Source organism: Elaeis guineensis, chromosome 2 (assembly GCF_000442705.2).
Source record: "Elaeis guineensis isolate ETL-2024a chromosome 2, EG11, whole genome shotgun sequence".
NCBI classification, from domain to species: domain Eukaryota; kingdom Viridiplantae; phylum Streptophyta; class Magnoliopsida; order Arecales; family Arecaceae; genus Elaeis; species Elaeis guineensis.
Window position 1 is genome coordinate 44,216,850 of NC_025994.2, and position 24,250 is coordinate 44,241,099.

The 24,250-nt window shown below is 35.5% G+C and overlaps 1 protein-coding gene across 7 annotated transcripts in view; it reads left to right on the forward strand.

Moving 5' to 3' along the window:
- The first annotated feature begins 7,489 nt into the window (after window positions 1-7,489).
- Window positions 7,490-24,250, forward strand: part of LOC105034994 (ubiquitin C-terminal hydrolase 12-like) — a 66,131-nt gene continuing 49,370 nt past the window's right edge. For 4 of the 7 annotated variants that reach the window (XM_073251746.1, XM_073251748.1, XM_073251752.1 and 1 more), the window contains exons 1-9: window positions 7,567-7,752; window positions 8,063-8,126; window positions 8,317-8,464; window positions 8,582-8,739; window positions 9,570-9,835; window positions 9,907-10,125; window positions 10,208-10,316; window positions 10,412-10,527; window positions 18,047-18,145. In XM_073251746.1, coding sequence (XP_073107847.1) covers window positions 7,723-7,752; window positions 8,063-8,126; window positions 8,317-8,464; window positions 8,582-8,739; window positions 9,570-9,835; window positions 9,907-10,125; window positions 10,208-10,316; window positions 10,412-10,527; window positions 18,047-18,145 — 1,209 coding nt within the window. In that variant the 5' untranslated portion in view covers window positions 7,567-7,722. Of the gene's footprint in view, window positions 7,753-8,062; window positions 8,127-8,316; window positions 8,465-8,581; window positions 8,740-9,569; window positions 9,836-9,906; window positions 10,126-10,207; window positions 10,317-10,411; window positions 10,528-18,046; window positions 18,146-24,250 lie in introns of all 7 variants that reach the window. The other 3 variants (XM_073251747.1, XM_073251750.1, XM_073251749.1) reach the window with 2 other exon arrangements.

Here is a 24,250-nt window from a genome sequence, read left to right on the forward strand (position 1 = left end):
GCGGGTAGTCGATCACCGCAAGTTGATCATCGTTGGGGGGCTCTGATCATCACGTCACAGCCACACTAGTGTCTGACCTCTGCGGATCATCCACACGAAGCTCCCATCTGATCGGTTTCTCATGAATGCTAGTTCGTGATTTTATCCTTTTGATGGCTGATGTTGATCGAACTCCTTCGATCGATGTGTGCCGACTCTTCGGATGCTTCGGATCATCTGCACGATTGGTTGAGAGGCTGATGGATCTCTCCTAAAATTTGGTAGACTCATGACACTCGTGGCACACCAATCTCACTTCCCGAACCCTAGGTAGAAACCCTAGGGTACGCACCAAAAACCCTGCACCCACTTCTCTCTCCTTTTTCTCTCCTCTCGATAAATTTTGAACACTTCAAAATTTTTTCAGAACCTCCCCACACCCCTTATCTCTTCTTTCTTTCATTGCCCACGCCCCCTCCCTTTCTCATTTAATAAAACATCGCAAGAGATGTTGAAAGCGTGTGAGTGTATAAGAAGAGGTGGTTGCTCACTTAAATTCAAATCAAATTTGAATTCAAGTGTCAACCAATCTTATCCTCATCCATTTGTGCGAGAAAGAAGAGATGGCGTGGCCTTTTTTTTTTGTGCATGGAGACTTTCACGAGAAACCATTTCTCGTGTGGAATATGGGACGCACAAAAGAGGATAAGCTGGCGCATGGTTATTTGGTTATCCATTCAAATTCAAAACTCTTTTGAATTTGGATGGGTAACAAATCAAGTTAATCGAAATAATTGGCGCACAGAAATATGGGCGTGAGAGAGCTTTACGTGAGAGAAAATTTACGAGAAAATTTCTTCTCGTGAATTCAAATGGGCGCAAGGAAGTTGGGTGGCGCAGGAAATTTAAAACAAGGTGGTTTGATTCAAATTGAGCCAACCTAATTAAAATAGGTTAAGCACAATTAGACCAGATTAAACCCAACACAATTAGGTTTAAATAGGCTCAATAAAATCTTAATCAAATCAGGAATTAACTAAATCTAACTCCTGATCAAATCAGGGACTAAGCCACCTTAGCGATTAGATCAACACTTAACCTAATCGGGTCAATCCAAACTGAATCCAATTCAATTGGACTTGATCTAAAAATAATTACTCAATCAAATTGAGTTAATTAGCGATCAAATCACTAATTAAATCTCTCATAAATATTGAGTCCAAATCTGATGGGCAATTAGGCATAAGAAACCATCGATATGAAACCCTGATCAAAGAGTTCAAATTTCAAATTCAAAAATTGAAATTCAAAATTTTGACCCCGGTACCCAAAATGTGTGGAACTCATTATCAGAGAATCCTAATTCTCAATCATAGAGTCCCAGACACATAAGACTTATAATCAGCCATCAGATCAGAAAGGAACCTCTAATGTGTGTGACCCCGCAGGTTCGAACCTAAGCCGGTAGCATAGGAACCAATTCCTGTACTAATCGAAGTGACCATCTAGTAATAGTACCCGACGACCGGATAGGTCGAATAGTCGCAATCGCAACATTCAGAACCTACGTGAATATGGTTACGGTATAATTCATCCCTTTTGACCCCTGTGTTTAGGACGACTCAGGGTTAAACTGTCAACCCTGATGAGATCATCCGAATCGTGCTCAATTCAATTAGTCCTGTGACTCCTCACTAGGACTACCCTGGCCAAGATTTTGCTAAATTGAAACATGACTGTATACAGCTCCTAAACTGGAGTGGTCAATCCCATCTTGACACACGCACCGACAAGTCAAGTACTTGACTACACCCAGCAGCCTTCCGTCACTGAATTAGAAATTCAGGTAGTCCAGTGCCTAAGTGCAGTGAGTTGCTTGCAAGTCACCGTGGTGGTCTCAGATCGAAGAGACATTTATACCCATATCCCATCGGAGCAAATCTTGACAGCAGAAATAGCTCTAGAGTCGATCACGTTCAGTGCAGATGTACCATTACATCTCACTTGTATGCCATACCAGTATCTCCACACTCCTTAGTTATGAGGACAACCAACCCATATGGTACACAACGACCTATGCTCGATAAAAGTTGTCGTCCTTGGTAACAACGTATCATTTGGTTGCGAACAGATTTAAGGACTAAGCGATAAATCCTCCTTTGTCGAGTCTAAATAGTCCTAAGGACTTCACCACAACACAGGAGTTCATTAGAAGATGAAACATTTGTGATGAAAAAAATATCAAAATAACTTTTATTTATTTATAATTCATGTACTAATACAAAAGGAGCATAACCGTCAACAGACTGATGATTGATTTTGGAATACTATTCCCAACAGAAAAGGACTTGACTTAAGATCTCTATGTTCAATTTGAAAGTATATGACTTGATTGAACAAATAGATTTACTTAATTGAAAATTAAGTTTTGGATCATACGGGATTAAATATTGGCTATATCCAGCTAGCACTGGGCATTAGCTGCAGGATTAATTTTGGGGATGAACTTAAATGAATTTGAATCTAAGGATATGAAGGGATTGAGTTCGAGTCCTAATTTGGTTAGGACCCGAACTTATGATCAGTATTTGATCTATAAAGGAAAAAGATTCGAGTCTTAATTAATTTAAATCAGATTTAATTTAATTAGATTTGATTTGATTTATGACTAATTAGATTTAATTATCTAAGTTGGATATGAATCTCAATCCTAATTTTATTAGGCTTGATAGCCTTTTCGAATTTTATTCGAATCAAGTTCGAATTTGATTCGAATCAAGTTCGAATTGGATTCAAATTGAATCCAAATTGAAATCAAATTAGATTTGATCACCTAAGCCTAAATCCGTAGGTTTCTCTCTCCATGTTGGCTGACCAAGAGGGAGGAGGGGTGCTGAAAATCGTGCCCCCTTTCCTTCGTGTGCGTGAATGGATGAGAAGGCGCCTCCCCTTATCTCCTTGGGCTTCAAATTTTGAATTAGAATTAATTCAAAATTAAATTCAAATTTGATTTAGAATTATTTTGAATTGCATTCTTATCAGCTTGGGGCATTGGAACTGAATTTGTGCGAAAAAAATAAAAAGGGGGCGTGAGGTTTGGCATTGAGGATCTTTTCGGTGCATGGGTTTTGGAAAGTCTTCTTTCCATGTGTCCTAAACTCCATGCCCCCTTGCTTCCTTTCTAAATTAGTGACACCCTGAGGTCTTCATCCTCCCTTTTTTTGAAGCGTGGCATGTATGCAAACTAAAGGAGCACCACCAGCTCTTACAAAGTAGCTTCCTATAACCCAGATCAGTTTCTTCTGCTACAAATGAAGGTATACTGATACCTTAGTTAAAAAAATTTTAATCTAGAACCTATTTATTTTTTCTAGCAATCCGATAAATTTAGATTCAGATAGGATCTTTTCCTTCATGAATGACTTCAGTCTCCTTCAATTACTATCAGTTTTACTTAAACTTCCTTCTTTCATCGTATCACTATTGATCCAACTAGAATGGCTCTCGAAGCATTTGCTTATTCAATTGACTGAAAGTTTGCTCCCCTCTTAGCTTTCTTATACCAACATATTTTCATCTGGCTATCCTTAGCTCATTATCATCACCCCATTTGGGCTTCATCAATTCTTTTTCTTTGTCTTTTACATTAATTAGACTTTCAGCTTGTATCTTTTCCCACATCGATCTTCCATCCATTGGTTTGTACCATAGATCTCTTCTTCCCCACCTGTTAACTGGAAGATGTTTAGGCTGATTCTTTTGGTGTCACTTTTGGTGATGCACTATCCTTTCTGGTGTGACACTAAACTAGGATACTTGATTGTAAAATTAGCATGAAACTTCTAGATGCAACCAATCTTTATGTTACAAGTCCACAAACTCTGTTTTCCATTGTTGCGGCTCTTGCATTATTCACTTTTCCATGTCTTCAATTTGTTGCATTCCATTTCACCATAATTGCCCATCATATTAGTCAGATTTGCACTTACTGTGTTGACCGTTACTTCTGAGAAAGGATCTCCATCAATCAATATAGCTTCCTTATCTTTGTCAAGAAACTTTAATCTACCTTTCATAATGAATTTTTGTATAATATTTCTATATACCAAGCAATTGTTTGTATTATGGCTCCATCGATCATGCCATTTACAATATTTCTTTCCTTTTAACTCCTCTGCCAATGGTATTTTATGACCTTCCATCAGCTTGATTTGTTTATCCTTTAATAAATAATTAAATATTTGATTAGTCTTAGTATTGAACATAGGTTTAATTTGGATAAATAACAAAATATTTGAGTATATCATTAGTACTAATGAAATATTTAAGTGTTTGATGAGAAATTTTGTGAAACTAGAACTTTATTTCAAACATGCTTAAGACTTCTATCTTGAAGATTCAAAGAAGCAATAGTTAAGAGGTCAAGCCATGCAATTTTCAAGTGAAAAAAGACTTGGAGTCGATTTATGGAGAAGTAGAATCAGCTCTGACAGAGTTTTAGCATTTGATATAGGCCTTAAGTCGACTCGAGCATATCTTTAGTCCACTCTCGCATACAGAGCGACACCAGCATAGACCTCGAGTCAACTCTCACACACCTTAAGTCAGCTCTCTCAGAAAAGGTAGAGAGATTATTATCTATGTACACTGCTCGAGTTGACTTTCGAAAATCTTGAGTCGACTCTCGACCTACTCGAGTCAACTCCTCTCAGCTAACAATTCCAATGGTTAGTTTTTCAAAAAGTTGCAAAATTATTTAGAAGCTCTAAAATAGCTATTTCTCAAGTATCAATGGCCATAAACCCATTTTTAGTGATGTTAACAAGATTTTATGGGTGTCTAAGCTTATGACTCAAGTTGGCAATTTAAGTGAAATATATTATATTTATTATTTGCACATATATTTAAAATTTTATCATCATAAAAAAGGAAGAGATTATTGATCTTATGATTGATTTTAATAATTTCAAAATATTGAGTATAAATGATACTAATTATTTATTTCAAGGATGATTTAAGATTTTTCAGATGCTTAAACTAAAGAATGAATCAATGGAAAAGATTCCCTCAAAAGAAGCTAAGTTAAAAAATTCAAGGTTGAATTTTAAGTTTCAGACTTAGTAGAGTCGACCTCAGAAGGCTAGGAGCCAATTTTTTTTACTGAAACGAACTGAAAATAGAAAAATTTTAAGTTTCAAGATGTTTAGGAGTCGATCCTAGGAGAAGAGGAGTTGACTCTAGCATGTTGGAACAGGACTGGCATACTAGTGAGTCGACTCCTATAAAGGACGAATCTCTCTTAGAGAGAGCAGAAGATTGTATTTTCATGATCTCCGCTCGAGTCGACCCCAGAAGAACTCGAATTGACCTCAGAACAGCTCGGGTCGACCCCTGAGGAACTTGGATTGGCCCCTAGCACTGGACAGCACTAATGGCTAATTTTCTACACTTTTCAATGATTAGTTTTTGGCTCCAACAGCTAGTCCAAACTTCTTAACGGCCAAAACTGATTCTCCAGTAACTCCCAAGCTTATTAAAAGCAAAAGAATCATTTAGAAAGTAAGATTAAGGGGAATTAAAGTGTGAAACATTTAAACTTGTGAGAGTTTGATTGGATATCCTTGAAAAAAGAAAAGAGAGGAAACTTATGCACAGAAATCAAATAAGCGATCAAGAGAGATCATCTCCATCAACTTCCATATCCTTTCAAGCTTCAAAAAAGAGAAATTCAAATATCTAAAAGGCAAATCATCAGCATCTTCTCAGTTTGTTAAGAGGTCCTTTTGGATCAAACTTTCTATTTATCCAAATAAATTCAATTTCTTTGCTTTCAAATACGAGTCTTTGATTTGGAAATATGAATTCACTTAAGAGGAATTCTTCTTGTATAAATCATTTGAGTATTTTTAGAAATCCTACAATCACTCTTAAAACCATTTATTAGTAATGATGGTTTGTGCTCAATACTTTTGATATGATCAAAATCAATTATAGAACTAACAATTATTCTATCATAAAATTAAATACCATTGTATAGACGACAGAATTTAGTTGATCATAAAATAGTCAATATTATGTGACAAATGTTATATATGTAGCTAATAAAGCTATATTTAATGATTACGTACTGTCATTGTTGAAAATTATATAAATATTAGTAATAAAAAAAATTCAATCATAAAAATTGTACAACGATATAAAGATGATAAAATCCAGTTTGTCATCAATCCTATAACAAAATAATATACGTTGCCAATAAAAATATATTTAATAATAAAATATTGTTATCACTGAAATGATATAGATAATTAATTACATGAACTATTTCACTATAAATTTATACAGTGAAGAATTGAATAATGAAGCACTGTTTCATCATTTAATAGTCTATATTTTTGTGGTAAAATTGTAAATGTTACCGATATATAAATATTTAGTAACGAAATATTATACTCACTAAAGAATATCTATTCATGATGAAAGATAATTTTGTGATCAAATATTAAAAAAATATTAGCAACAAAATTAGTTCATCATGTAAAAAAGATAATTTTTAATTTTATATTGATAAATATATATTCGAAACAATTCCAACAAAACCATCCAAATTAATAAGTAGTTTGTGACAAGAATTAGTAAAATGCTTGGTATTTTATTGCCAAAAATTCTCAAACTATTTTGAAAAAAATTTGTACCAAAGGATGCAAGTAGAATTATTTGGCTGAACAACATTCTCTTATGAAACATCATTTCATTGAATATTAAATATTTTTTTATAAAATTTATTTTATTATATTTATAAAATAGATATATTTATTTATTTTTTATGTAAAAATAATTTATTGTGCTGTTTATCCTACCATTATATGCCTAACCTCATGTAAACGCATACTTACTCAATACAAACTTAATGAATTTGTAGTCACTCTTAACCTTTTTTTTTTTTTTCTTTTTTTTGCACAACTATATCCAAAGGAAGATTTCATTAGGGCCTAGGTCTTGATTTATATCATCAAAATAGTAATAAAAAAAATCACGACCACTATCTCTCTTAAATATGAACTAATCTCTACATATTGGAGCATATTGAAGAAACTATAAATATTTTTTTATTATATTTTTTATTTTTTTTAAATAAATATATGGATTAATTTAAAATCTAATTCTTAAAGTGATTACCAGTCTTGATCTTACCATATAGGGCATGATTTCATTATCTTGTTTTCCACAATGATTGAGATCTTAGAAAAATTTGGCACTGCAAAATATCTCCACCTTCCATTCTGGCCGATAACCGAGATCCCCGGTCATCTTAGCTTCCTTGCACCAAGGACGGCTTCGGAAAAATTTTTTAAAAAAACTTGTTACAAAAGTAAATAACAGAATTCAGAACGCAGTAAATAAAAGGCCATTCCTACCAAAAAAAATATTCTCGTTTGTCTTCTCCGAAAAATCCTCTAGATAGGCACCATGGTTGTAATTTTTCTCCATCTTACCGTCTGGACTTTGGACTACTACTGTGGAGGCGGGCCCCGCCAGGAATTCCCTGAATGCCCTCCCCCGTATAAAACCCCGCGGCCTTTCCCCGAACACTCCCCCGTGTCGTCGCTCTCTCTCTCTCTCGGAGAATTCCTCCTCCTCCTCGTCCCCGCCGTTGCCTTTTCTCTACCCCCGGTTCCCGTCCTCCGCCGGCGATCCTCCTCCCGGATCGGCTTCTCACCCGCCACCTCGGCGCACCCATCTATGACTATGGTGACCCCTCCCCCTCTCGAGGTATCCGTTCCCGAATCCCTATTCCATCCCTTCCCTCTCCCTTTCGTCTGTATATGTTAACCTAAGGAAACCCATTTCCTATGGCCTCTAGATCCTTTGGTCTTTCTTTATACACTGTGTTTCTTCTGCGTTTCGTTGCGATTCTTCCTGGTTTTCTAGGGTTTGGGGTGGGTTTCGGGGCACGGGATTCGGTTGAACGGGGATATCCATCCATTTCGTGTGCGTTCGATTTCTTTTTTTTTTTTTTGTTGTCAGCGAATGAGTGTGGGTTTCCTGGATCTGAGCGTTGATTTGTGCTTCGGTTTGGCAGCAGGAGGACGAGGAGATGCTGGTTCCCAATCCGGCACTGACTGAAGGACCCCAGCCCATGGAAGGTAATGAAACTCTTCTCTTTGATTTGCTCGTGGTTCGGGTTTGGTGGTTGAATCGACTTCCTGTTGCACCGGAATTTTTTAGTTTTCTGTGTGGTTCTGATGAAAAAATTGCTTCCTGTTTTTGTTTTTTAGGAGGGATGATTTATTTATTTATTTTTTTTTGGTGCCTCTGATCGTGTTTTTCCCTTAGCACTGCAAACGGAAACTGCTACTCCGGCTGAGAATCAGCAAGTGGAGGATCCTCCTGCATATAGATTCACTTGGAGGATCGAGAATTTCTCTAGGTTGAACACCAAAAAGCACTACTCCGAAATTTTCTTCGTCGGGGGATACAAGTGGTAAGAAGCAGAACTCTTTCCTGCCTGTCGTTTATCTTGTTCTCCGCACATGATGTAGAGTAACCTAGTTAGGACATTGACTGAAAAGGCAAGTTCTAATGTTTGCATTGGTTATAGGCGGGTGCTGATTTTTCCCAAGGGAAATAATGTAGACCACTTGTCTATGTACCTGGATGTTGCTGATTCTGCCACCCTGCCATATGGGTGGAGCAGATATGCACAGTTCAGTCTTGCTGTTATTAATCAAATCCACAGCAAATACTCAATAAGAAAAGGTATGCCTTGGTTTTTCCCTGATATTTCTATTGTTGAATTGTTTATATTATGGTGACATTTTTCATACGTATGTTAAACTGGTTAATGCAATATTGGACTTTGCGATTGCTGTCTTATCATAATAGAGACTTCCCATGTTTTTCCAGTGTATTGCTCATCTAATTATACTGATCCCTTTTAAGCCTACATTTCTATTTACTTGGACAACATGATAAGGAATTAACAAGAGAAAAGTTCTCTGTTGGGTTCTTGAAATAAAATGTTTTTCCTTCCTGTTGATTGCTTATAAATTATTTAAGATGTAACTTTAAGGAAGCAACCAGAACAGGAGATCAAACCGTGACTGCTACATGGAACAAAATGATCATTTTGATTAATTCATAAAACATTGTGTTTGCAATGTGATAGGAACTTTAAACTTTGAGGCTGCATTGAGTTGTTGCTGTCAACATAAAAGGGAAAACTTGGTCCAATACTTTCTAAAACTGTATGTGCTGCAAGTTTCTGTGGGACTTTACTGTAAGTAGAGGTTACTATGGGTTTGCACACACTCTTTTCTATAGGAGAAGAAACAGGGATTTGCTTTTTTTGATGTCAATGGCAGAAGCAACAGTTTGCTGAACGTGACTGCACATTGCATGAATGCTTTTTGGTGGCATTTATTAGCGTTTCTTGCTGTTTACAATTCATGATCTAATGTTTGACATGGGTTACATGTTCAGAAAACATATGGAAGGAGGCATTTTTTTTTTTTAATTTTTGTTACCTCTGTGTTGAAGAAAATGGTTTATTTGGGGATGCACTTGACCTCTATTCTTTTCCTCTGCAGACACACACCACCAATTTAATGCACGGGAAAGTGATTGGGGTTTCACCTCGTTTATGCCTTTAAGTGAACTCTATGACCCAAGTAGAGGATATCTTGTGAATGATACATGCATAGTCGAAGCCGAGGTTGCTGTTCGCCGGGTGGTTGATTACTGGAGTTATGACTCAAAAAAAGAGACAGGTTATGTTGGTCTTAAGAATCAAGGAGCTACTTGCTATATGAATTCTCTTCTTCAGACTCTGTACCATATTCCTTACTTCAGAAAGGTATAACCCACAACATATGCCTATTTCACAAGATGCTGAAAATGCTGATTATCATGGATTGTAAATTTCAGGCTGTGTACCACATGCCTACAACAGAGAATGATATGCCATCTGGAAGTATTCCTTTGGCTCTGCAGAGCTTATTTTATAAGCTCCAGTATAGTGACTGTAGTGTTGCTACGAAAGAGCTGACCAAGTCTTTTGGATGGGACACATACGATTCTTTTATGCAGCATGATGTGCAAGAACTTAATCGGGTTCTTTCTGAAAAATTAGAAGATAAGATGAAGGTATGACTTTCATACTACTCTGTTTTTCATTTACAATGGTCTGTCCTGCTTATGGAATCATATTCTCTTGACATTATCTCAGGGAACTGTAGTAGAAGGCACAATACAACAGTTATTTGAGGGGCACCACATGAATTATATTGAGTGTATTAATGTTGACTATAAATCCACAAGAAAAGAGTCATTCTATGGTATGTAACTGCAGGGCAGCTCCTGGCATCTGCAAATTTTGGACCTTGCCATTCTTTTGTTCTACGATGCATTATCTTGATTGCTTTCTTTGCAGACCTTCAGCTTGATGTTAAGGGCTGTCGTGATGTTTATGCTTCATTTGATAAGTATGTTGAAGTCGAGCGCCTTGAAGGTGATAACAAGTATCATGCAGAACAATATGGTCTACAGGTTCGTTGAATTTGTGGCTTTTAAAGCCACCACTTATGTAAAATCAAAAGGCTATGCATCTCATGGATATATATTTTAACATGCGGTTATAATCATTCTGTTTTTGGGGGGCGATGAACTTGAAAAGTTGCATGATATTTATATGTATATATGCATCATATATACAGATTGGCTGCCTATGCTTTGTAAGATAAGTTTTCTATAGTCAAGTGGCTTGAAGTGATTACATGTATCCTACAGAACGTTATGGTGTAGGTTAGCTGCATAGCTTTTAGAGTTTCCTTTTAATTAAAATTTGCAATGCTACACATCTCACATTTAGGCTTTAACACGGGCATGGATGGGCAGGGGTATTCAATCTGTCTTTCTGGGCTTCCTGGCTTTAGATTTTACCTTTTAATTATGATGAACAGTAGTCCTTGTTACGGGAGAAGGTTCACTGATTCAGGACACCTTAGGGATACATTCTTATGCATGAATGGGCCTAAGTGGTCAGAGAATTAGGGAATGAGTAATTTGCTGCCTTGCTGTCCTACTGTAGAAAACGTGACAAAGTGAACATTTTAGTTGATTGAAGGTAAGAGGTAGGCTTTCTAGGTTCTTCCTAGGGATTAGAGAATAGGCTTGGATGTTAGGAAGATGATTCTTATGGTTTTAGGTTAAAGTTGTGGGTTCAATATTGACTTAAGATCAAACTTCAAGCCACTCTACAGATTTTGCAGTATAAATAGGGATCTGATAAAGAAAAAAGAGAGAGAATAAATTAAATTGATTGGGAAGAGAGTAGAGAAAGACAATATATATACGTATGTATATATATATATATATATATATATATATATATATATATATATATATATATATATATGTATGTATGTATGTATGTATACATACATGTATGTTTGTATGTAAATATATATATATATACGTATCTGTACATACATGTATGTATACATACACATATCTATATATATATATATTACACATATGTATGTATACATACATATGATTCAACCTCAGACCCTTTTGAATGTAGCGGATAACAGCGGAGCTCGAGAATTGATGTGTATTTGAATCATAGGAGCTGGTAATCACCGATATGCTCATATTGGTGACGTTATTGTTGTTGTAATCAAAGAAGCAGTGCCAAATATGCCTCTAGAAAGATCAGAAGTCATTAGAGTAGACAATATATATATATATATATATATATATATATGTATGTATATGTATATGTATGTATATGTATGTATATGTATATATAGATATAGATATAGATATAGATATATGTATGTATACATATATAAAGAGAGAGAGAGAGAGAGAGAGAGAGAGAGAGAGAGAGAACACTTTCTTAATAACTCATCTCATACAATGCCACTAAATGGTTCAATTTTATCCTTTGCTTTCCTTTGCTGCACATATATATAGCCTGCCCTAACTCGAAAACCAAATAACTAAATATATTATGAAAAGGTGAGCTAGGGCCCAGGTAACTTGATGGTCAATGAATTTAAGGCCTAAGTTACTTCAGGGCTAAGCAACCCAAGAACCCTAACTCTAATAAAATATTAACAGTTATAGACCTAATACATAAACAAATTTGGACCATATGAAAATTTTCATGTTTAGGTATGCTCCATCAACACCCCAAGTAATTAAATGATGGCTTGAATAATTAGAATAAAAATCATGCCTTGTGATCCTAGCCATTGGCTTCATGTTTTATAGAATTTAATAACCATTTTTAGCATGTCATGTAAAAATGAAAGTACCAATAGTGGATTTTAAGATCCCTTGGATTGGTGAGAATTCATTAATCATTCTTGTTGAACAAATGCTATACTATAATTTTATATTTTAATGGTGGCAAAACATCATCAATGATTCATAATTTTGTTTTATTTGATGCATCTCATTCTTTCTCTTCTTGCTTTTATAAGTTTTGACCTCCATAAATGTAGTGCTAGTTCCTATTTCAGACTTTGGTGCTATATATTCAGTTACTCTCTATATTACATGTATCTCTTCATCTCTCCTACTCACCTTCCTACAACCTACCTATATCTTGACGTGAACATCACTAACACCTTCAAACATGTGGACACATAATGTGTGTACTTTAGATACATTTTTCCAACTTTCTTTGCCTAGATGTAGGGGTGCAAATGGATCGGGTTGGACTAGGTCATGAGTGAACCCAATCTGACCCAATTCCTTGAATGGGTCTGAATATTGGATTGAAACCGAACCCAATAGAAGATCGGGTTGGGTCGGATCGGGTTCATGATCAAATTTCTTGACCCAACGGGTCATTCGGTTGGATTGGATCTATGTATAATCTGGCCCCGATCCATAAAATACGGGTTTGGGTTGGTTCGGGTCTGGATTATAAATAACAAAATCAGTAAGTAGAAGATCTATAAGTAATCTTATTTGCACTACTATCGTACTTAACCAACTTCTTTTGTTAATGAATTAGTTCTTCCCTTCATTTATAGGAAACAAGTGGTTGAAAAGATTGCTGTATTCAATTACAAATGATGCCAGTTTGGAGGAGAAGAATGTGTGCACAAGTTGCAACTAAACATCAGAAATTATAACAAAGAATAATTAAAAAAATTGTGTAAGTAATGGCATGGGGTTCACTCACCCATCCAAACTTCTTTTCAGGAGGCTATATGTAAACTTTCAGGCAGCACCATGAAGGTTGCCTTCTTATAGCTTGTGACATATCATCCCAAAAAATCTAGCTTCAGAAAAGTTCATTAGATCCTATGACCAGGGAATTGACCATGAATGTTTAAGATATACCTATAACTATGAGAGGGCAAGTCCAATTTTGTTTATATATGTGAAAAAAAATTCAAGAATGTCAACAAAAATTGGCAAATGCTAACAAAAATGGTTGAACCTGTAAGTACTTGACAAAAAAAGAGCTATAATAAATAAAACAAAAAGAACATAGGTTGAAACCACAAGACAATAACATCTAAATTAAGATCAAAGAAATCTATTAATAGATAAGAAGAATAAATCTAAAAGATATGATGCAATTAAACCTAGAGCTAGGTAATATGCCAAAGTGCCTTTATCTTATTATTTTTGTATCTAGATGTTAAGAATTCCTACTTTCCAATATTATGACTTTAATAGAACAACAATAAATGTTGTTCATACATAAATTTGCCTTTCGAGAAGAGAGATTGATCGAGAATGGGAAGAAGCCTGGGAGATGGAGAGAAGAGTGATTAGGGATGGAAAGAGAGTGCTATTTTATTTTAAGAGTGTCTAAGAGGCTTAGAGAGAGACCCGGGATGGATTTGGGTTTAGCCATTTACACCTCATATTGGGTTCGGATCGGGTCGGATTGGATCGGATCATTTATCTCAAGACCCAAGTCAATCCAAAAGTCTCCATGGATCGAATGGGGTCGGATTGGATCAAAATTCAATAAATCCAGACCCAACTCAAAAAATGAAATGGGTCCAATTTTGGTACCCGATCCGGATCCATAGGTCCTTTAAAATGGTTCGGGTCGGATCTATGCACGTCAGATCGGATCGGATCAAGTCACGGGTCAACCCGACCCATTTGGAGCCTTACTTAGATACATGCCTACCTCAGCACAAAGAACATTTACAAAACTAAGTATATAACTTCCTCCCACTCTATTTGCCCACCTACCTACCTCTGTGCATACAGAAACACTTGCCTATCTATGCACAAATATCCTATGCAAATGTGTGTGGTTATATGTGTATCTACATAAATACTTATGTATGTATGTAACATATGTGCCCTCTGATTTGAGTTGGGCACCTAGTAGATGTTGACAGTTGTCTAGCTAGCTTGTGAGCTGACTATGCATGGATGCATGTACACACAAATGCACAAGTACGGATGCGCACTATCAAGTGGGCATGTTCAATGCACATTTTTAGAAAAAACAATGATGTCAAAAACTAGAGTTAACAGATTAAAAAATTTAAACTAAATAATCAAACAAAAAACAATTAGATAAATCTAAAAGTAAAATAAACATTATAACACAACATTAGAAAGTAGAATATAAAAATAGAGAACAAAATATTAATAACAGATTAGGAATGATGAAATATATTGAGTAATTAAAAAAGAAAACATAAGAAGCCAATAAAACTGAAAATACAAAATTAAAGCAATAATAAATGGAAATAAAAAGTAAAAAGGAGCTGAAAAATAAAACTAAAAATGAAAAATAAAATCTAGAAAAGCAAAATTAAATAACAGACGAAACAAAAATTTAAATTATATTAACAAAATCAAATTATGAACTAAAGAAATTAAGTAAAATAAAAATATAAGATTAATTGAAGTAAAAAAACAAGGAACTGAATAAATAAAAGAACGAAATACAAGACCAAATAATAAAAATAAAAGACACAAGACAAGATAAATTGAACAAGAAAATTCAAATTACAAAATAAAAAGTAGAAAGTGAAAAGAAGAAAGGACAAACAAAATTACTCAACATACAAGATATAAAATTAAATTAATATCAAAATTAATACAACATGTATGAATATGCTGAAATAAATTAAAATTATTAGAAAAATAAAATAACATGTATAGGCTTTATGCAAGAGGTTCAAGAATAGGTTTGATGGAAAAAAAAGAGGGAGAGATTTCTAAAGAGGGTGCATGTGGGGGAGGGGGAGGGGCATGGAGCATGCATGAGGAAGATAGTGTGTGGAAGGTGGATCTCTTGGATCGTGGAGAATAATATAGAGATTATAAAGGTCACAACAAAATCTTGATCATATTTTTTGGAGCAAAATAAGGAAAGGAAAGGAATGCTCTGCAATTTCAAATCTCTTTTTATATAGGATAGATACATTAGATATGCATATATGTGCTTATGTACATATATATGTACATTTGTACACATACATGAATACACGTACATTTGCATATGCATTTATGAAGATTCTTGTGTGTGTATATACATGACTAGGTTTGTGAAATTGGTTTTTACTGGTTTTATGAAGTTTCAGCTTTGGCAGTTTAGGTGCTTTTGGAGGTTGTGCACCATGTTTTAGTATTTTGGTCAAAAATAACAAAATATTAAAAAATAAAAAAAGAAAATAAAAATGGCAAAAGGTATTTACATGACATTCTAGAGTGTTTTACGTTTATAGATTCTTTAATTGTGTTAGTTTTGGTAATCATAGGCTGAACTTGATGCTACATATAAGTGAAATCATCATGTTTACTGATACTTGGTAACTAGCAATATGTATGCTGTTTACTTAAAAGTTGAAACCTCAGTTATTCAAAACTTTATTATATTTAGTAGTTGTTAACCTTTTATCCTGAAAACTATATTTTTGTTAAATATTTTGTATTTAGTTTTTTACAATAATCTTGGTATAGTATCATAATAAGTACTATTTTGTGTATAGTATTATAATAAGTGCCATTTTGTAGGTCTTGGCCACCAAGGTTTATTTTTATCATTTAACCTTTAATTTAACTCAAGGAAAAAAAAGAAAAAAGCCACTAAAAATTGGTATTATATAGCATACGTGAATGAATAAATAGATAAGTGATTACGACATGGTAACGAACAACAAAACAAAATTGAAGAAAAGTGTTTATGTATGGTTTTGGCGAGTTAATAGCTGTAAGTGACTGGAACCTCTCAAACTAATAGAAACCTGAAACTAGGGTTCAGTTTTGGTTCAGTCTTGGCTAAAATTGTTTACTTTCAGCCTGAATTGATAGGTTTCATGTGAAACTTGAAACATTGATGCACACAAATACATGTATACACCCACTAAATCTTTCGACTTATCAACATACATAAAGACAAAAGTACAAATAGACACTGTTTGCATATATAATCTGTCTATCCATACGAATGTAAATATATAATATAGGTTTGTGTGTGTGTTTGTGTGTGGACGCACATGCGTGTCTTAATGTATTATGTATATGTATGTGTGTACATGCATGGACATTAGGACATGCTTGATCTCAACCTGACCTAATTTCATATTCAGGTCATGATTTTGGACTCAAACCAACCCATTAGTTTATCAGGTTGGGTCGGGTTGTGTTCATGGAAAGGATTGTTGACCTACTGACTACCGGGTCATTTGGGTTGGGTCAGGGTCGATTATGACTTGGACTCAACCAGCAATGTAGGGGCTCAGGTTTACATCTCAAATTTGCTGTGCAAGTCAAGCATTTGACTATTCTTTTATAGTTAAAATATGATAATTTATCAGTAAATACAAAATCGCTAAAAAATAAAACTAAAAAGAGCCAACTTAAACTTGAGTTTCAATTCAAAACAATTTGATTTCATCCAAGCAATTAATCATTCATAAATTTACAAACTGTATGGATGGATGGATGGATGGATGTTGCATGGATGGATGGATGCATGTATGTATCCTTGAAAGCATTACAAATAAGAATCCATGAAAGCATTACAAATAAGAATCCACCAAAGCAAATAATGAAATATGAATGTTTAAATGAGATGTAGTTGTTGAGATGAAAATATGGTAATAGTTTAAATGAGTGTTCATTTATTGAATTGGAAAAGATATTTAGAGTGAAGGAAAAGGAGATTTATATGAGTCAGGATTTTGGGTCAATGGAATTGGGATCGGGTCAGGTCAAGCTCATTTTATGTTGACCTATGTTTGACCTGGATGATATGTGGGCTGGTTTGGGTCACGTCGGGTTGAAAAATACGAGACCCAGATCTGATCCGGAATCAATTTGTTTCCAATTTTTAAACCTGACCCAACCAACAGGTCTTCAAATATGGACTTGGTCTGGGTCTAATTGGGTTGGAACTAGGTCGGGTCATGGGTTAATCCGACCTATGCAGCCCTAATGCACAGATACATATGCACAGGGGTGGACACATGTACGTATGTATGTATGTATCAATGTATGATGGATGGATGGATGGGTGGATGGATGTGTACACATGAGTGTAAGTTTATGCTATATGTATGTATGTGTGTTTGTGTGTACACCCACATGGCCACACCCACCCATATATATAATATATGTGCACATAATTGTTATCAAGTATGTATATGTGTATATATCTATGTCTCTATATAAATGTATACACCCTGCCCCACAAACATGCATATACATGTACAGAAATTCAAGTGTTCATATGCTTTCATGTATAAATTTTTATTTTGTTGGTCTTCAATGGACTTAACTAATTTGAGATTTATTTTGTTAGGCATCACTTTTCATCAAACTTTAAACTCATCCGATGAACATGTTGAACGAGACATCATTTATGATTACCCGTGCTCCAAAAATGGCAATCATTTTATTATAAAGTACATTGATTTTGCAAGCATTGTAAAATTTTGGCATAATAGAAAATAAAAATATGTTGCTTGCCTCCATGAAAAAAATCTGTCCTTGTGTTTTTTCAAGTGTAGTTGAGCAGGACAGTCTGCTTAATGAGCAATCTACTTTTTGTGATTATTTTTAGGATGCGAAGAAGGGGGTTTTGTTTATTGATTTCCCCCCTGTTTTGCAACTTCAGCTAAAGCGCTTTGAATATGACTTCATGAGGGATACAATGGTAAAGGTTGGTATTGCTGGAAAGCACTTTATCATCTTTATGTGTGGTTAGTTGCCTCTTAGTTCATATTTGTCCAGTGCCCTTGTTTCTTTTAGTTTTACAGAACTGTTCATTATAACTGTGATTTGAATTGAGAGCAAATAGTTGTTCCCTATGTTACTTTAGATTTTGCTAATTGTCCTGCATGCTTGTTTTCCTTTCGAACATCATAGAAGGCAACCTTTTCAAGGTAGCACTTCTACTCACGCTTTATATAGTGCATCTGTAATGTAATCTTTGAATTTGCTCTCACGTTAGTCTTCTGTTTGGTGAGGTCGGCTTATTTCAGCTGCCATTCTTTTCTCATCTACTTTGAATGGTTTATGGCATTATAACTGATCTTGGTTGAGGGTGTTATTTGGGTCTGGACGTGCAGCTAGCAAGCAAATGGATATATCATCTATGGGCGAGCAGGTCTATTAGAGTTCCAAGTTAGGAAGATGCCATTTTAATATTTGATTTTATGATCAACTACAACATAGTATACAAAATTTGGAACCTTGATTATGGAGAGCAGATAAAATTTAGTGTATTGGAAGCATTAGTTGATTTTTCAAGTAGTAAGGTTTTCAATCCCGTGAGATGGGGCTCTCCCGATTTTTTCATGGAACAGGACATGCTACTGTCCCACCCCATCCTGATAGTTGGGATAGAGGATGTCCCAAAACGTCCCGATCGGGATGTTGGGACGTTAGCGGGATGATCCTGTCTCGACACATGGGATGGTAATCCGTCCTGATGTCCTGTGTGATGTCCCATTGGGACATGAATCCTTGGTAGTAAGATTGCTATTTTGTGCGTGGTATTCTCTATGTTGTCAATTTGTGACTGACCTGTTTATGACTTGTTTGTTTTCACTTTCTACTACCATATCAATGCTCGCATCCAACCTGATATCAGCCTAAGTCGCACGAGAGGAAAGTGTTCTCAAGCATGACGAAGACATTTGTTAGTAGATCAATGATTGTGTATTCCACGTTTTGAGAGCATTAAGGCTTGCATTTATAGGTTTGAAGGTAATGAATAGGGTATGGATATGTTGTTTAGATTTGAAGGAAATGGATAGAGCAGTTGTCAGCAAATGGCTTGGAGATCAGACAACAAAGAATATGTTTTGTGGAAGATGGTGGAGAAAGACTGATAACTTGATGTTTGAGATTTGGTGAGAAGCTGTTTAAAGTTTGCCAGCTTCAAGGTGTGTAGATCATAGAGGACATAACATTGTGAAATTCTAATCAAAGAAGTGAAAGTTGTTGTTTCTCAATTGCTTACTATTAGAATCCCTGAAATCTCTCAACTTACTTTTTTAGAATATATTGTTAATAGGAAATCTTGCGTGTAATCCTTATTTTTCTTTTTTTGTTACATTTCCTAATTCTTTGACTAATTCTTTATTTTTTGGGATTTGATCCTCTAAATAAGGTCACCCTCTATGTACTTATATACGAGTCTGTTACCTAATATTTGATTTAAGGAAATAAGATTATATTTTTCTTCATGGTATCAGAGCTTTCGTCCTTGGGCCTTTTTTTCATCAGCCTTCATTGCCGAGTTATTGGTCCTCATCGCCGATTGTTCCTAGTCGTGCCTTTATTGCCGATCAGATCTTCCTTAGTCACCTCTCCCTTTGCCATTCATATCTGGTTGTTTCTTCTCTTGATTTTTTTCTTCGATCTTTTGAAAATGTCAGAAACCTCTGAAACTGTGACCAGTAATTCTATTGGACCAAGTTTTGGATCATTACCAAATGGACCAAATGGAGAGCTCCAAAACATGAATCCTTCCTATTGACTTGATGGAAAGAATTATCTCCAGTGGTCGTAGATTGTTGAGACATTCCTCAAGGGGAGAGGAAAATTTCATCACTTGAACGAGGCTGGCATAGTGTAGATGATCCAAAGTTTCCTACATAGGATGAGGAAGACTTGATGATCATGTCCTTGCTATGAAATTCAATGCAACCCGATATCAGTAAGAACTTGTATGTTTCTTCCTATTGCTTGAGATATATGGGAAACGGTTCGTCAAACGTACTCCAAAATGTAGGATGCCGCTGTAATCTATGAGATCAAGACAGATTTCAATCACCAAGCAAGGTGCTCTTTCGATTATGGAATATTATAACCTGATGAATGGTTTTTGGCTTTAAGTGGATTATTATCAAGATATTAAGATGCTATGTAGTGAGGAAATCAAAGCCATTTTGAGTTTGGTGGAACGGGATTGGATTTTTGAATTTTTTGAATTTTTTGCAGGACTTAATGTGGAGTTTGATCAAGTTAGGGTTCAGATTCTTGGGAAAGAACGGCTGCTATCACTGAATGAAGTATTCTCCATCATACGTGCTGAGGGAAGTCGGCGGACTGTCATGCTGGAATCATAGACTTTCAAAGGCTTAGCTATGGTCTTTACGAAGGCTACTGATGGAGGAAGTAAGTCTAATAACTTTGGGCAAGGGCAGGATGATAGAACCACTGATAATCATTCCTCTAAAAAATCCAACCGAGATGGACTCTGGTGCACCTATTGTAGAAAGCCCCGTCATACAAAAGAAAACTATTTCAAGTTTCATGGGAATGCATAAGTCTTTAGTCGGAATGGAGGATTTAAAGGACAGCAGAGAAGTCAAGCCAACTTCACGAGCAAGGAAGGTACCTCAAGAAAAATCAATCCTTGATGGTGATGAATTCAAAGAATTCAACAAGGAAGAGATTGAAAAACTACGAGGTTTTCCTAAATCCTCTCTAATTCATTTAGCTTGTGTTTATTGGCTCAATCTGGTGAGTGCCTTGTTTTCAAAATTTTTAATACTGACAACTCCACTCACTTTGACTCTTGGGTCATAGACTCTAGAGCCATCGATCATATGACACATAACTCCACTAAATTTGAAACTTCTAAACCATGTCCAAGAAATAAAAAATTACTGTTGCTGATGGTTCTCCTATAACCATTGTAGGCCAGGGCATCGTAAATTTGACTCCTTCCCTCTCTACAAAATATGTTATATGTTCCTAAACTATCCACCAATCTTATTTTCATTCATCAACTTATCAAAGATATAAACTGTCGGATAACCTTTTTTCTCACTCATTGTGTCCTCTAAGACTAGGTTATGGGGGGGATGATTGGATTTGCTAAAGAATGGAATGTGCTCTACTATCTTAAAGTAGTCAGTGGTTCTATGGATAAAGGGACTTGGTTAACCCTCTCCTGCTCTTCGCAAAGTGCTTCTTTCGTTAATTTTGGCTCAAACAAATTTGAAATTTGGTTTCACCACTTTTGTCTTGGTCATCCATCTTTTTAGGTGCTCAAGACCATGTTTCTTTTACTTTCAAAAATGTTGCTGTTGAAAGTTTTCATTGTGACACTTGTGAAATTGCTAAACACCATCGTATGTCATTTCTTTTGAATAATATAAAGTCCTTTCAACTTTTTTCCTTAGTGCATACTGATGTTTGAGGCTTATCTAAACTTCTTAACTTCACTGGAGCTAAGTGGTTTGTGTCTTTTATTGATGATTGCACTAGAACTACATGGCTATATCTAACGAAGGAGAAGTTTGAAGTAAGCAATATCTTTCTCATTTTTTATGAAATGACAAAAACTCAGATCGGGGTCTATATAAAATAAGTTAGATCTAATAATGCAAGGGATTATTTTAATCACACTCTCTTTACTTTCTTTTAGAAAGAGGGATTATCCATGAGTCTTCTTGTGTTGATACATCTCAATAAAATGGGGTGGTTGAGCGGAAAAATAGACACTCAATGTTACACAAACATTTCTGTTTCAGTCCAATGTTCCAAAAAGGTTTTGGGGAGAGGCAATCCTAACTATAGCTTACTTGATAAATAGGGTACCCTCTCGCCCTCCTACGCAATCTAAGTTCTATTCAGGTATTATTAGAACTTCATCTTGAGTTTCATTTTTCCAATAATCTACCGCTTAGATGTTCGGATGTGTCTCCTATGTCCATGTTCACCAACAAAATAGGGGCAAACTCGATCTTAGAGCTTTAAAGTGTATGTTTACGGGGTACTCAACTATCAAAAAGGGCTACAAATGTTATCATCCTTCAATCCGAAAGGTGTTTATCTCTATGCATGTTGTCTTTAGTGAAACTGAATCATTCTTTCAACCTCCACATTCGTATCTTCAGGGGGAGAGTTCAAAAGAAGATATGGAATGGGGAGGATTTCTCCTTGGTGATTTCAGTGGTGGTACTCTATTGCCTTCTTCTTTTTCGCCTTAGACTTCATCTTAGCCATCCTTTGTTTCTTGCCAACTTACATCAAAATTTGACATCACTGTCTAGAAAGGGCATTAGTAGCAGCCAAACCCGAAACTATCTGAACTACTACAGTATTCAAGAAAGAAGGAGCCCATTCCAGAATTGATACAAGTACATGAGTCTAAATCAGAATCAGCTAAAGAAACTATTCCCCCTTCTTCCTTTATCAACGAGTCTAATCCTAAGGAATCTATCCCGTAAGATTTGGATCTACTAATTGCTTTAAGAAAAGCCATCAGAAAATGCACCCAACATCCAATTTCACAGTTTGTATCTTTCCATAGACTATTCTCACAACACAGAAGCTTCCTCACCATCCTAAATTTGATTGACATCCCTAAGACCGTACAAGAGGCATTAAAAGATCGGAATTGGGTACAAGCTATGAAAGAAGAAATGAATGTATTAGAGAAGAATAAGACGTGGGAGGTTGTTACTCTACTTAAAGAAAAACAAACAGTAGGATGCAAATGGATTTACTCATTGAAATATAAAGTCGATGGGTCTCTTGTAAGGTACAATGCTAGATTAGTGGCAAAAGGATATACTAAAACCTACGGAGTGGATTATCAAGAAACCTTTGTCCCTTGGGCAAAGATGAACGGATATTATCATCTTTTGCTGCTATGTTTGGTTGGTGTCTACAACAATTTGATGTTAAGAATGCGTTTCTACATGGAGACTTGGAGGAGGTTTTCATGGAGTTACTATCTTGATTTAATGAAAATTTTGGAGCAGATAAGGTATGTCAGTTGAAAAAAGCACTACATGGCTTGAAATAGTCTCCTAGAGCATGGTTTGGAAGATTTACAAAGACTATATTGAGAATGGGATGCGAACAAAGCCAAGGAGAGCATACGTTGTTTATCAAACATTCAATTAAAGATGAAGTTACAGTTCTACTGGTCTATGTAGATGATATCATTGTGATTGAAAATGATGCAATTGAAAAAAGGATTTCTTCGAAAACACCTGGCTCAAGAGTTTGAAATCAAAGAATTTGGAAAGCTGGAGTACTTTCTAGGCATTGAAGTGGCATACTCTAAAAAGAGTATTTTCATATCTCGAAGAAAATATGTGCTAGACCTTCTTAAAGAAATAGAGAATCTCGATAGCAAGGTAGCAAGCACTCTTATTGATTCGAACCATAGAATAGGTAGGACAGAAGGAAGCAGTGCGATTGAAAAAGGGAGATATCAAAGACTTGTTGGAAGATTAATTTCTCTCTTCTATATAAGGCCGGATATAGCTTACACAGTGAGTATGGTGAGTCAATTCATGCATGATCCGAAGGAGGAACACTTTGCAAGCAATTTATAAAATTCTTCACTATCTCAAAGCCACACTAGAAAAGGGGATTTTGTTCTAGAAAGGAAAAGAACTGGCTCTAGAAGCCTGCATGGATGCGGACTATATAAGATCTCAGGTGAATAGAAGATCGACGTCCGGCTATTGCACTTTTTTGGGAGGTAATTTGGTGACATGGAGAAGTGAAAAGCAGAATATAGTTGCAAGGTCCAGTGTTGAAGCCGAATTTAGAGCTATTGCTCATGGAATTTATGAACTCTTGTGGCTAAAGATAATTTTGGATGATCTCAGGATTAAGAGACAAGGAACCATGAGATTGTATTGTGATAACAAATCTGCTAACAATATTGCACATAATCCTGTTCCACATGACAGAAATAAGCACATTGAAATAGACAAACATTTTATAAAATAGAAGTTGGAGAGTGGCTTGATTAGTACTCCTTATATGCCATCAGATAGTCAGCTGG